This window comes from Apodemus sylvaticus, chromosome 1 (genome assembly GCF_947179515.1).
Source record: "Apodemus sylvaticus chromosome 1, mApoSyl1.1, whole genome shotgun sequence".
Taxonomy (NCBI): Eukaryota; Metazoa; Chordata; class Mammalia; order Rodentia; family Muridae; genus Apodemus; species Apodemus sylvaticus.
The window spans coordinates 206,061,192-206,075,984 of record NC_067472.1 but is presented as its reverse complement, the minus strand read 5'-3'; the positions used below and the strand labels follow the sequence as shown (position 1 = coordinate 206,075,984).

General features: G+C 39.3%; 1 protein-coding gene across 1 annotated transcript; it reads left to right on the top strand.

Moving 5' to 3' along the window:
* The first annotated feature begins 12,092 nt into the window (after positions 1-12,092).
* Positions 12,093-12,404, top strand: LOC127672952 (60S ribosomal protein L36-like). The gene has a single exon (XM_052168467.1). It carries the CDS (start codon positions 12,093-12,095, stop codon positions 12,402-12,404), a length of 312 nt encoding a protein of 103 aa, XP_052024427.1.
* The last annotated feature ends 2,389 nt before the right edge of the window (positions 12,405-14,793 follow it).

Genomic DNA, 14,793 nt, shown 5'->3' with positions numbered 1-14,793 from the left:
ATCCTTCACCCCTATAAACTGTTTTGGACTCCTCTTCCTAAGTTATCATAAGTTGCCTTACGTGTGACAGTTCTTCCTCTGCAACCCACACTGGCCTATATTTTTCTCCGGCAGTATATTGTGCTTTTTGCCTCATGTGCCTTACTCATTTTCTCTGTAATCTCCCTTTTGAGTCCCAAGACACAAAAGGCCAAATTTCAATTGGACATATTATATTATTGAAGTAGGCAGAGCAGTAAGAATAGATGCAATTGGACTGAAGAACACGAAGTCACAGGAGACTGCCTCACACATCAGCACTTCCCAAGGTCTGACTCCAAGATCTTACAAAACCTAAGAGCAAACCACCTCGTTGTGGCTTATATTTAGCAAGTTACAAGAATTTCAATTGTTTTGTGAGCAGCAGTCTGAAAATGAGAGACTCATCCAAAGGACTCTCTAGGCAAATTAGTGTGTTCCCTTGAAAATCAAGAGATGTATGCTCTGCATGTGCAAATACTTGAAAACCTAGCTTGTAGGATCTCTTTGGTTGGGCACAAATGAAGTACTTCTTCATAAATACAAAACATAATCATTAGAAAGGACACTCTTGGCATACTTAAGTTTCATTTTTACATCTTTTAGGTATGTTGTCTGTACAGACTGTTTTAATACATCCTGGCAAGCAACCGTTTTCCATGCAGATTCATATCAAGTTGGAACATTGAAGAATTACTCCGAGTAAGACATAAAATACAAGGAGCTGTAAAAGTACTAGGAAATGCTCCTTTAACTCAAACTGCTCACTATTGACTGTATATGGTCAGTGAAGAAGATCTGGAATGGATTGACTCTGTGCAGAGAACTATTTAGGCTGGCTGTTTCTAAGAGAGAGACAAGAGGTACCCTCAGTTACCGAGTTCCATTTGCTTACATGAATCCAGCCTAATGTAAGAAGACCCAGTTCTTCTTATATGAGGAACTGATACTCCTCATTTTGTGCATAGCAAAAATCTTGGGCTCCTTTCTAGAGAGGAATGGTAATGTAGGTATTACAACTCTTGGAGGACTCAGACCCATCTTCTCACACACACATGACCCAGACCACACCAGTGCATACATCTCATTGTTCCTACTCTCTTTGTTGTTTTGGGTGCTATTGTGCTTTGTTGAGATACAGTAAAAAGGAAAATATGTTGAGTGGAACTGGAGATATTCATCCTGACACCTCCTGGTCCTAGGCTCTTTCCTGTAGCAGTCAGCAGGTCTGCTCAGGCATTCTGAGGTGTCTTGATAATTTATACTCCAAAGCTTACCAGAATAGGTACGAAGTCAAGGACACAAAAGCAGTTTCCTTTTCTCTTTGCAACTAGGCACCATGTCTCTATTCCTGCTTTATGCCTCCCTGGCTGCCTTATGCTTTCGGGCTGCCTTCTTTATCCTTTAGGTAATATGGCACTCAGACTGTCGAGCTGATTTGAGTTTGTAGGAAGCCTTCAGCCTCATTGTGTGAGTGACTAGAATCACTGGCTCTAGCCTTCAACTACAATGAAAATTTCTAATTATAGTGTTCATTTCCATGGACTCTGAAAAGCAACCACATACAGTCATCAAATTCAAGATGGCCAGTCCTTGTCACACATAGTTCCCTCTGGAGGGTGATGTGTGTGGATATATACACTAGATATGTTCCCTGGCAGTTATGTAAAATCAAGGGGAAAGAAATGGCCCCAGATCAGAAGTGTTCATATCTTTTCCAAGGCTCCACATAATACCCCACATTTCCCGATTCTTTTCTTAGTGTTCTGCCTTCCTGAGGGGAGGAATTTCTCACATAAATCCTGAGGGAGGACCAGCAGGTTCAGGTCTCTTCTGAACTGTAATGAAAAATTTAGAAAAGTCTGAGGTGACAAGGCCTGGTATCTCTGAGCAGTACTCAGTCTGGCAGCCTGGGAGAGAAATTCAAAGTCATTGGGATTCTTTCCTTCCTTCTGCTCCTCATCATGGGCAGGAAATATTACTCTGAGTTCTGGGTATTGGTGTCTGGGAGATGGGGCCTTGTACTTTACTGTCAGCTTAAGCGGATAGAGCAATATATTTGGTTGTGAATCTGGGCTGACTCTAAAATATCTATGTGTGTGGAGGGATTCATTGGACAAAGTCTTCTGAGGTATGGACCATATATCTCCAGGGATCTAAACTGTAAGAGAATAGGAAAACTTCTGCTGTGTTTCCCCAGGCAGAGATATGTCTTCTCTATTCTTAGTTCATATCTCCAGATTTTTTGGCCTCTGGATTCTAAGATCTGGACATGTATTTTCCTGTGTCCTGCTGGGATTTTCCTTAGGCACAGTCTCACACAAGTGACTTACAAGTCTGTGACTTCCAGACATAGAGTCAAACTGCAAGTATTTCATAGAGTCCTCTTTTAAGAAGCCAGCTGTGGGCATGCTCAATCATATGGAGCATTTACACTAGAGCTGTGAGCCTATGAAAAACCCCATCAGGTATTAAGAGGCTGCACACAGCAGAAAGACAGTCTATTCTCAAGATCAGACCATCAGGGTATATCCACAATAGTACAGTATTGTAGGGAAACAGAGACCCTTGTGGCCTCAGAACTGCAAGGCAAGCTCAGAATTTTTCTTTCTTACCATCAGCTCACAGACACAGCCAGAAGTATTGCTATGTCTGCACAAGCTGACAAGACAGATTGTCAGGACGGAAAAAGGCAACACTCATCACAGGAGGTTCTGTTACCAGAGGATACTAAGTTGATCCCTGATAGCAAAATATTGAACACATGGCTGGAGATTGAGTATTCTCTGTGGGGTCCAGTGCTCCAGACTTGAGACACCTGTCCAGCATCTCTGCCTTACCTTACTTATGAGCTTCAGTTGAACTCCTGTGTGACTGATCCAGAAGAAATTGGAACCACTTCTACACAAGGCTTGTCCAAGTCAGAAACCTGTGGTAACTCACCTGGCCTTTCCAAGGTGCGTGCTTCTGCAGCCTCTTTGGAAGCTGGTGATGTGGCTGGGGCTGCTTCTTCACAGGATTCCTTTCCTGAAGACACCACTGGTGGGCTGAGGGTCCTTGTTGTTACTAAAGAAGGCTGAACTTTCTTTGATGCTAATGCTGCTTCAGAGCCCACCTCCCCAAAGTTGTTTCCTTCAGAACAATACATTTTTCCAAATGGCTAGGAAGCCCATTTGAAAAATCCTGATGTTACTAGAATGTTTATGTCCTCCCAGAAGGATGCTTTTTGGGCAAGTTCCTCTTTATTCTTCTTCTGTAGGAAGGGAAAATCATTTAGGCCGCTGCTTCAAACCTTGGAAGCAAATTCTTGTCAGCCAAGATATTAACCAAATGTAGTTCTGTTAAAGTCTGACATCACAGTGGAGGGCCTGTATCCCTGGTGTGTTGAAAATCCATTCTTCTACTTTACTCATTTCCTGTTTTCAGTAAGCTAGGTCTAAGTCTTCTCAGTATGCCACTCCATTGTGTGTGTGTGTGTGTGTGTGTGTGTGTGTGTGTATTTGTGTGTTTGCTTCATATGCACATTGCATGTGGAGCACTTTTATTAAATAACACACTCCACTGACACAGCACAAGAGAGTCCTGGAAACAGACTGAGTAGGTGACACAGAGTTCTCCTGTCTCCATGCTTCTCATACTGACTTTCTTTGCCAAGTAGCTTAGATGTTCTTCCAAGTATTCCTTTAGTAATTCCTTTTTCAGCTCCTCATCTCTCCTAAAAACTTGTTTTGTCCTCTGCAATACCAAACCAAAATGGATAATTAGAACAGTTCTGATGTCAGCAAAAAGACAAAGGAAATAAGTTGGCAGGGGCAGCAGTATCTCAGGCATGACCTGAACCCCATTCCCTCCCACCCCATCCTCTGTACTGAAATCCTGAAGGAATATTTCCTTCATTCAATCTAGTGTCTTCATCTGTGGCTTTTCTGTGAGTAGCCTTGTACTACTCTGTAGATTTTTGGTCCCCCACATTGAGAATGAAAATGTACCTTGAAGATATTTGATCTTCTAAAATTCTCTAAAATCTCTTGGTACTTTATTTCTGCGGGGATTTTTTCCACATAGAGTCTTAACAGAATAGTGCAGAGAGAAAGCTGTGCAGAGAAAATTAAAATTATATGTCTAAATGAGGACCTAAGGAAATCTGGCCTCTGTATACTTGGTTTCACATGTTTCTCATATTTAAAAAGGCACACGCTGACATCCCACATCCATTTCCATGCCTTGGCCTGGAAAGAGAATATCCACAGTCTTCCATTAAAATGGCACATTCAGCAAACATTCAACTGTCAATGGGCATTGCTAAAGTGGTCTAGTGCCACTCTCACCTCAGCACTCAAGAGGAACCAGATGGACCCACAGAAATTTGAGGAAACTGGTTGTCCTCATAAATTTGAAACTAGAAAATAAAGACAGTGTTCACAGTCTTCCATTCCCAATCACAATATTAATCTTTGTCCACATAGAAGTTTTGTATATTGCTTACCAGGAGTGCACAACCTCATCAGATGTTATTAGGTAATGACACTAGATACCGAGGGTGATTAGTTCCTGGAAGTGCTGTGCTGTTGGCACCTAGTCAGATGCTACACCGAAAGATGCTGGTGAACTGCTTCAACCCTCAGGTCTCTCAAGATTCAAAACAGATTCACAACACTGCCAGAAACTCTGCTTAAGAAGAGGATATGCCCATAAACTCAGACTAGGAAACCTGATGTCTGGGAAATTATATGACTCCTTAGTAAGAGTGATTTATTTTTGGAAAAGAAAAGAAATAATGGGAGATTTACTATGATCTCAAGGGAATGCCTTTATTTTGCTGGAAAGCACCAGTGGAAACCCAAAAGTAACTTTGTTCTAGGAGTTATAAAACAAGGATAATGCAAACTGTGGAACCTGAGCTCATCTGTAAACCTGAGCTTTATCTTTGTAGACAGGAAGTGTTATATCTGCTCATCACAGTCTTCAGAAGGTCAATGAAATCATATCCATAAAACACCTCCCCAGTGTCTGAGCTCCTCAGAGTCACGTGTATCTCCTTATATTCTGTTTCACCATTCAGGGCCTCTTATGGTTGGTGAGACTTTTCTACCATCCCCTTACTATAGGTAAAGCACACTTGTCATTGAGGCTGTAATAGTTATTTCCTGGTGACAGCTCTGCTTTCTACTTTTTATTCTGCCTACCCAATATGATGACCATTTTGAAAAAAGCCTAACTGTGCTTAACCACACTGACCCCAAGTAGTCCACAATCCTCTGGTGACTGTGGAGCTTTAGGAAGCCCTACTTCTCTCCCATGGAATTCACTGAGCTTGGCCACCCATCAGAGACATGCCAGTGACTTCTTGAGAGGAGATTTGGAAATCAAAATACCTACCAGGTCAGATACATCCTGTTTTCTGGTCCCCTTTTTCTTCCACTATGATCTGGATCATGTGTGCACAGGTTCAAGAACTAAGTCTACTACCAATAATATTCCTTATTCATGATACCACCACCTTTGGTCCTCATGTCTTTGAATTGCAAGAAAAAGCCTCTGTGTGAGCTTCCAGAAATCTGATAAAGAGATGGCAGCCTCAAGTTCCATAGCTGTCAGCCAAGGAGAGAACCCTTAATAGAACAGCAGGTTGAACAAGGGAAGAGTTCCAGGAAAGTAGTAGAAACCACGGGTTCTCATGTGAGGAATTTGTGATAGAGCACAAAGGTGGCTTCTCCTTGTCCACATTTATCCAGGTCAGCTGCCATTTAGAAGACGGTTTTCCTCAGGCTCATGTAAGAAGCCAACAAAGAATTGTTGTTGATGACAGTGCTCTGCTTTAGTGCACTTAAGATTTGGAATCTCTCTTGTGGAGGTAGACTGACATCATGGTGTCTGAGGATGTTCTAAGACAGAAAAAGAAAGACAGGGAAGATCAAAATCATTGGTCGGGCCTGCTGCCATTCCAGATCTCTAGCGCACGTGCACATGCATGCACGTAAACAGACACACACACACACACAAACACATACACACAGACACACACAGTTCTATGCAACTGTATTGCGGCATGTTTGTGTTGGATTCACAGATCTCTTTTGCTAAAGAAATTAAAGTGAATAGAACCTCACATGTGGTGACTGAGTTTTATGAATTTGGTAAATAATCCCACCATTTGGTAAATAATCCCACCATGGGATTTCCTTATAATGGTAAGCAAGTGGTAGACTTGGGATTGGGATGTCTCTCCCCATTAAAAATGTAATGCACAAGAGTTTTTAGGGAATGTTCAACTTTAGGAGCTGTCTTACAAATAGCCTATTTATTGAAATGAGAAACAAAAAACTTCGCATAGCTATGAGTGGATTTGTACACATAGGAGGGTAATGCATTTTCATGACCATGAGGAAGGAAAACTCAGTTTCTGCTCTCTAAGAAGTTCAGAGGAATTGATACGGAAAATGTGGTACATTTACACAATGGAGTACTGCTCAGCTATTAAAAACAATGAATTCATGAAATTCTTAGGCAAATGGTTGGAACTAGAAAATATCACCCTGAGTGAGGTAACCCAATCAGAAAAGAAAACACATAGTAATCACTTGCTCATAAGTGGATATTAGCCCCAAAGCTCCCAATACCCAATATACAACTCACAGACCACATGAAGCTCAAGAAGTAATACAAAGTGTGGGTACATTGATCCTTCTTGAAAGGTGGATCAACACACGATGGCTTACAACCAACCAATAGACCGAGCATAGGTTCCTCAAAGGAGCAGCTAGAGAAATGACCCAAAGAGCTGAAGAGATTTTCAGCTCCACAGGAGGAACAAGTACCAACAAGTATCCCCAGAGCTCCCAAAGACTAAAACACCAAACAAAGAGAACCCATGGCTCCAGCTACTTATGTAGCAGAGGATGGCCATTTCAGACATCAATGAGAGGAGAGGCCATTGCTCCTATGAAGACTCGATGCCCCAGTGTAGGGAAATGCCAGGTCAGGAAAGTGTGGGGGGGGATTGTTGGTAAACGGGGAGGGGAGATGGGATAGGGTGTTTTTGGAGGGGAAACAAGGAAAGGGAATACCATTTGAAATATAAATAAAGGAAATAGCTAAAAAAAATAAACAAAAAACAAAAAAGTTCAGAACCTAATCCTGAAATTCCTCAGTAGGCAATAAAACCTTTGAGTAATCTGAGCACCTTGGACCTCAGCATTGTACATGACTTTCTTGGGTCAGTGTTTGAGCACAGAGTGCAATGCAGGCTAAAGACTAACTGATAAGGGCATTGACCTGTGTTATCTAATCCCAGTGGCAATATAAAGAAAAAATGATATCTGACCACTTGGGTGAAAACATTTGAGGATCATTAGTGTAAACACAAAAATAACATTTACATTTTAAATTTGTCTCTCATAATTCCATGTAAATTACCTTCATTTGTAACTGCATTGAGACATACCATATTTGTTGTTCCAGTAGAGAAAGATCCTTTCTTCCCTAGACTCCCTTGGTCTGAGTGCCTAGGTATCACTAGGTTCCCACCTGTCACAAGATAAACAAGAAGCTAGGAAATTTATATTATTTAGGAAATAGTGTGTAAATTTATTTATTCATGATATTGTATCTCACTAATGTTTATAATTGATAATTTTCATTTAAAATATTTTTTAAAAAATGAATATTGAAGTATGAGTACCAGAAATTCTAATTTTGTACTTTTGATACTCTAAGGTGTACCAAGCAATAATTAAAGTGTAACTGAAATATTTTAAATAAATTCTGTTAGTAGATTGGCACATTTTATTACATGTATATTGGAACATTTCATGTCCTTCAGATAATTGTCAGCTCGACCCATTCTATTTCTTGTCTCGTTGAAGCATTGCAGCAATTAACATATATGTTCAAGTATTAGTGTGGAATTACTTTGCCTTTTGGTCAGGAATTGCAGCTAATGGGAATTTCTTCCTGGGATGATTAAATTCCCTGAGTACTCTCTTTGCAAACAAAGTTGAAGAAAGGTATATAATAATAAATAGACTGTTAAATGTTTTGATGGTTTATACACTTTCAAGTTGACTGAAATCATCTAGGAAATCATAGAAGCTTATTTCTGGTTGTGTTAGAGATTTTCCAGGTGGGATTTTCAAATGGCAGGCGTTCCACTCTGAATGTGGGAAGTGTGTGTCCTTTGACCTGGAAGCTGAGGTTGAATAAACAGTAGCAAAGGAGATGGCCACCAGAGGAGTGCACCCCTTCTTCTTTGTTGCCTTTCTGCAAGGCTAAAATGCTGTGCTCCAGCATACTCTACTCCCAGCCATGATGAACAGAATCTTCTGCAACAATGAGCACTGTTTTTGCTGGCTGACTCACAAGCTCATGCTTAGTTGCCCAGGACCTCCTTCCAAGGAATGGTGGGCAATGGCCACAGTTGCATGGGTCCTCCCCTATCAATTAACAACCCCTCACAGACATGCCTAAAGACCATTTTCATCTTGGTGATCCATAGTTGCTACACTCTTCTCAGGTGAGGCCAAGATATCACTCAAGGTTAACTGAGATATTCTAATAAGATTATTTAACATGTGCATATTTTATTTCAGTTTTCTTCATATGATGGTCAGCTATGCTCAAACTTCTACCTGACTCCTTGAAACATGACATCAATAAACACATATGTGTGAGTATATTTGTGTATTACTGGCTTAAAGTCCTTTCAGTATCATCTATACTGAAAAGTTGTATACCTGGAACAGATTTCATCTTTATTGCTAGTTTCTTCAATAACCACCATATGTGTTTCCAGTCTATATCTCCACTGATCATCAGCAGTCTACTGATATTTTTCACAGATCTAGGGGAAAAATGTAAAATTCCAATTGAAGCTCAAAATACCCTGAATGTTAAAGTAAATTCAGGGAAAAACATAGTAAGTAGAAATGTGCAGCACTGAAAAATAAAAGGGAAGAATTATGAAGTTAGTGGAATCTCAGACTCTTTTACACTCTTTAGTTCAGAGGAACTGCACACTCAGAAAATGTCCTTTTATTTTTATATGACTCATCAGAAAATTTTATATGATTGCACAAAATCACATTAAGTTATATTTTCCACTCACTTTGTGGCAAATGACACGATTTCTCCTATATACCCATGATTATATACCTATTCAATGATCCCAGGTCCTTGTCCCCTGCTTTCTGCTGGATTTCCCATTGGGAGGGAGTGTGTAACTGAGTCTTCTGGGTTCACTTTCTACATAGTTCTCTTTTACACAGCCTCCTGAATTGTTCAGTTTATATATTGACAACTCTTCTTGTCTCTTTCATACAGTTGATTTTTTTTTTACCTTTTTTCCTTAATTGGTTTTAGTTATTTTATTTACATCACAATTGTTATCCTCTTTCCTAGTTTTCCCCTCCAAAACTCCCTATCCTATCTTCTCTCCTCTTGCTCCCCAAACCCTCAACACCCGCTTCCCTGTCCTGCCATTCCCCTACACTGGAGCATCCAGACTTCACAGGACCAAGAGCCTCTCCTTTCACTGGTGTCCAACAAGGCCATCCTCTGCTACATATGGTACTGGAGCCAGGGGTCCCGCCATGTGTATTCGATTGATGGTGGTTTGGTCCCTGAGAGTTCTGGGGTTACTGGGTGGTTCATATTTTTCCTCCTCTGAGGCTGCAAACACCTATAGCTTCTTGGGTTCTTTCTCTAGATCCTCCATTAGGGTCCCTGTGCTCAGTCCATTGGTTGGCGGTTAGCATCCACTTCTGTATTTGTCAGGCACTAGCAGAGCCTCTCAGGGAGCAGCTGTATCAGACTCCTGTCAGCAAGCATTTGTTGGCATCCACAATAGTGTCTGGGTTTAGTAACTGTATGTGGGATGGGCTCCAGGTATGGCAGTCTCTGAATGGCTTTTCCCTTAGTCTCTGCTCCACAATTTGTCTCTGAATCTCCTCCCATGGGCATTTTGATCCTCCTTCTAAGAGGATCACAGTATCCACACTTTGGTGTTCCTTCCTCTTGAGCTTCACACTGTCTGTGAATTGTATCTTAGGTATTCTAAGATTCTGGGCTAATATCCACTGATCAAGGAGTGCATTCCATGTGTGTTCTCTTGTGATTGCGTTACCTCACTCAGGAAGACATTTTCTAGTTTCATCCATTTGCTAACAATTTCATGAATCCATTGCTTTTAATAGCTGAGTAGTACTCCATTGTGTAATTGTACAATGTTTTCTGTTTCCATTCCTCTGTTGAGGGACATCTGGGTTCTTTGTTGCTTCTAGCTATTATGTATTGGCTGCTATGAACATAGTGAAGCATGTGTCCTTATTACATGTTGGAGCATCTTCTAGGTATATGCCCAGTATCTGGGTCCTCAGATAGTGCTATGTTCAATTTTCTGAGGAACTGCCAAACTAAATTCTAGAGTGGTTTTACCAGATTGCAATCCCACCAACAATGGAGGAGTGTTCCTCTTTCTCCACATCCTCACCAGAGTCTGCTGTCACCTGAGTTTTCGATCTTACCCATTCAAACTGGTGTGAGGTTGAATCCCAGGGTTGTTTAGATTTTCATTTCGCTGATGATTAAGGATGTTGAACACTCTCTAGGTGCTTCTCTGCCATTCAGTATTCTTCAGTTGAGAATATTTTGTTTAGCTCTGTACCCAATTTTTATAGAGGAGACATGGAAAGGGGAAAACAGTAGAAATGTAAATAAAGAAAATATCAATAAAAAGAGGAACAAAATATTATTAAATCAAGCCTGGTGAAACATGTTCTGCATATAATAAAACTGTATGTTTGCTTTTTATATAAAATCTTAAGTTTACTGATGCCCCCCAATACAAAATACAGCAGGTTTGAAATCTAGTTTATAGGTCCATTTATTCCTCAATGTTTATAAGCTTATACATCAATTCCATAGTTCCTTTTCAAGTTGTAAGTGTCTCATTAAAATAGACCAAGATTTACAAGGCTCTGTTACTGAGATGACAAAATATTTTCTTTCACTGTAAGTCCATAATATTCTTCATAGGAGGTATATAGTGAGGGTAACACCCAGGAGAGTGAATGCCTTAGCTTAGTGGTTTCCACAATAACATAAACTCCTTCCTTACTCTACTCTCTCAAAGTAAAGAACTGTTAAACACTTTCCAATTAATATGATTCTCTTATACTACCCTCAAGACACTATTAGAAATTATGAATTCAAAAAGCGAAAACTGGAAAAATGAGTTTACAGATTTCAACTAATTTTATCAAAGATAGTTAAATCAAGAGGGGAAATAAATCTATAAAAATTATAGCAAAGACACATGAATAGATTTTTTTTAATGTTTCTTGAGTTTTTTAGTAGTTTTAGTAATAAAAATGTAAATGTTCACTACTTTTGTTTTATATAACAGACTTTTTACTTACTTAAATGAGTACGTATAATGTAACTTTTTTCCTTGAATCATATGAAACTTTATTGGTTTGCATACAAAAACAAAAAAGTTTACGATTTCAATTTCATAATATTAATTGCAAACTATAATGTCCACACATATAAATTAATGTAAAGTATAGCCAATTAAATGACCATCATATTTATCTAGTGCAAAGTTTAAGATGAACCTAAATGAAATACAATTTAATATTGTTTTCTCTTCATTGCCCTAGAAACAAAATTGATTTAGAAGTGATATGGTGACCACCAGTGACTGTGACGTTGTTTTAGCAATTAGCCTATTTAGGCAATATGTTGTTGCACTTCATAAAAATGCTCTCTGGATTAAACAGACATGTGTATCAAGATTAGAGACAAAGAAATATAATGTCTATTTGCAATAGACTAATAAATAGAAAACCTGTTTATTTTTTTCTATTGTTGTCTATGCTATATTATTTATAGAAAATAATGAAATAAACTTAGTCCTCCACAAACCATGAAGTGCACAATATATGATACAGGTAAACGGATGGAGCCTGGATAATCAAGTAGAAGGAACTAGCAACTTCCAGGAAAGTAGGTTAGAGAATAAGCTTGAAATAACAAACTGGGCTTCCTGTCCTGGCTGTGGTAGGAGAGCAGCAGCCATGGCCCTGCGCTACCCCATGGCCATGGCCTCAACAAAGCCACAAGGTGAAGAAGAACATCAGGGAACCAAGGCACAGCCGGCCTCGGGGCGCCTCACCAAGCTCACCAACTTCGTGAGGGATGCGATCCGGGAGGTGCAGGGCTTCGCTCTCCAAGAGCAGAGCGCCTTGGAGTCGCTCAGTGTCCACAGACATGCACGCACTCTAGTTCATCAAGAAGAGGGTGGGCGCGCACATCCGGGCCACGAGAAAGCGGGAGGAGCTGGCAATGTCCTGGCAGCCATGAGGAAGGCAGTCGCCAAGGAAGATTGATGAACCATCCCCCATAAAAGATAGTTCCAAAAAAAGAAAAAAAGAACAAAATGGCAGTCTGCAGAGTTTCAGCAGGTGCACATTTTATTTCCTTTCCTATCACTGCAGTTTACCTGTCTAGACAACTGTCATGGAGGTTTTTATCCTTCAAAAGAAGCAAATTCACTTGCCTGCATGGGCAGGATAATTTGTTTATAAACATTAATATTTGACTTGCCATATGTTCATTGCTTTTTTGGGCAGGAAACCCTGTAGCACAGGGTGACATATTAAGTTATATAAGATGATACAGGATTTCTGCTCTACTTTTCACTGGATCTGGATACTGAGATTGCAAAGTTTCAGCACCAACAAGTTTTATGCAGTGCTGAGGACAGATATCAAAACTTTGTGTCTGTTAACCCAGTAATTTACCAAATGAGTTGTACTACCAATTCTGTGTATTTCATTTAATCAGAGCAAAATGCTTCTCATTATTTAAAAATGCATGTCACAACAGAACTGAAAAAAATTAGAACACCATAGATGCAAAGTTGTGCTGACTTGTCTAGTTCAGGCCTGTGTTCAAAACTAAGAAAAGAGAGAGAAGAGAGATGAACACCAAGAGTGATAGAGTGAGTAGAATTTTATCTCAGAAATTAAAATAATCTGCACATGAATTGGGTCTGGGATTATGCTGGTTAATATTTTGTCTAACAGAGTCAAACAGGGTGACATTACATATATTATATTCATCTCGCATAATGAAATCATGACCCCCAAACACATGTTCTTTACACTTGCAGTTCCTAAAATTTCAGGGACAATAATATCCAGTCTCAAGGCTGAGGTGAGAAATTGTGCTCATAATGATTGCTTCATGCTGGGGATTTGTGAGAACACATTCTCAGATACAGTAATAGGGCCTCACAAATGAAAAGAATAAGATTCTTTAACAATGAAAATAAATGTATTAGTAAGAAGCCTTTGAGATTCATATTGAACAACCCTACACTGACCTGAGCCTTCTGTTCTTTATTTGGGCTATTTTTCCAGAGCTCTGTAAAACGTAAAAAGGCCAGAGGCTGAGGCACTGATCCAGGAAGCTTTGCCCTGTAGCAAAGAGGAACTACACCTGTGACAGGGCAGATACTAAGGTAATCAGTAAGGTTGTGTATAAGGAAGGTTGAATGTCTGTGAATTTGTAGCCCAGCAAACCTGTCCCTGTATACCACAAATACAACATTTTGTTCAGGTAGAATGTAATAGGCATTGGATTTCTGAAACCATACAGAAAACAGAATTGTAAACTACCACAGTAACTCTGCATATATGGTAATGAACAGCAGTAGCACAAAGTTGTCCATAATTCTTTCTTTGTTATTAAAGAGCCTGTTATAGTAGTGAGGTAATCTGATTTCTGATGTTACGTTTACTTAGCATTACTTGAGTTAACAAGTTTTGGATATACATGAGTTTAATAGTGTGGATGCTCATATGCACTGCACATGTGTTGGCACTCACTACACATGTGTACACTTGCTAATGTGTAGGGAAGCTGAGGTTGACAAGACTCTCTTCCTTGACTCTCTGTCTTATAAATTAAGCTTGCTGCATTGTCCAGATCAGCTAGCTGCTTGCTCCTAAGTTTCTGTCTGTGCCTCTGAGAGAGAATTACAGGCCAGCTTATATGCCTAAAACTCTGTTCATCTGCAGTACATTATTTACAAGAAAGAGTAATTATGCTGTCTTCTTAGTCACTTTCCATCACAGTGCACCCTTCTCATTCGTCTCCACACAGTTTTGTAGTAGTGATTCCCATCAATAAGTACTTGGTACGTTTTACAATAATATTCAGGAACAATATTCATTATTTTGAATTCAGTCATTTTCTTAAAGTTCAGTATTGAATCTCAAGATTACAAAGTTCTAAAAGGAAAACAATAGACAACCTTCAAATAATGTATTCAGCTATTTCTTCTCATGTGTGCTTGTAAGTTTTTTTCTTAGATCCACATAACTTTTCCTCGGATTCTTCGAGTATTCTCTTTGAAAATATTTCAATTAAAGTAAATGAGTGAAATGTATTTGTTTAAGATTTATATTGCATACTATTTTCTCTATAGCATACCATTTGGCATGAGGAGATTAATGAGCTTACAGGTTTACTTTTTTACTGTAACTTATATCTGTTCTATTTATGACAACATTAGAAAAATATATTACTTGCATCATACAACTTTCTGTAAACATCGATCATTTTCTATATGACATGGAAATGATGTCAAGATTGTTATGGAGATAAATACAGTTTCCTTCACATGTTGTTTATTTAAATATAATGGTTATTATGCAATGTAATACGTGTTCCCCCATAAATGAAATTAATTATCTTTCCCTTTTTGCTCTT

Bases quoted from the DNA above. Each gene is read 5' to 3' on its own strand.
- LOC127672952 (XM_052168467.1), top strand. From the start codon at position 12,093: ATGGCCCTGCGCTACCCCATGGCCATGGCCTCAACAAAGCCACAAGGT.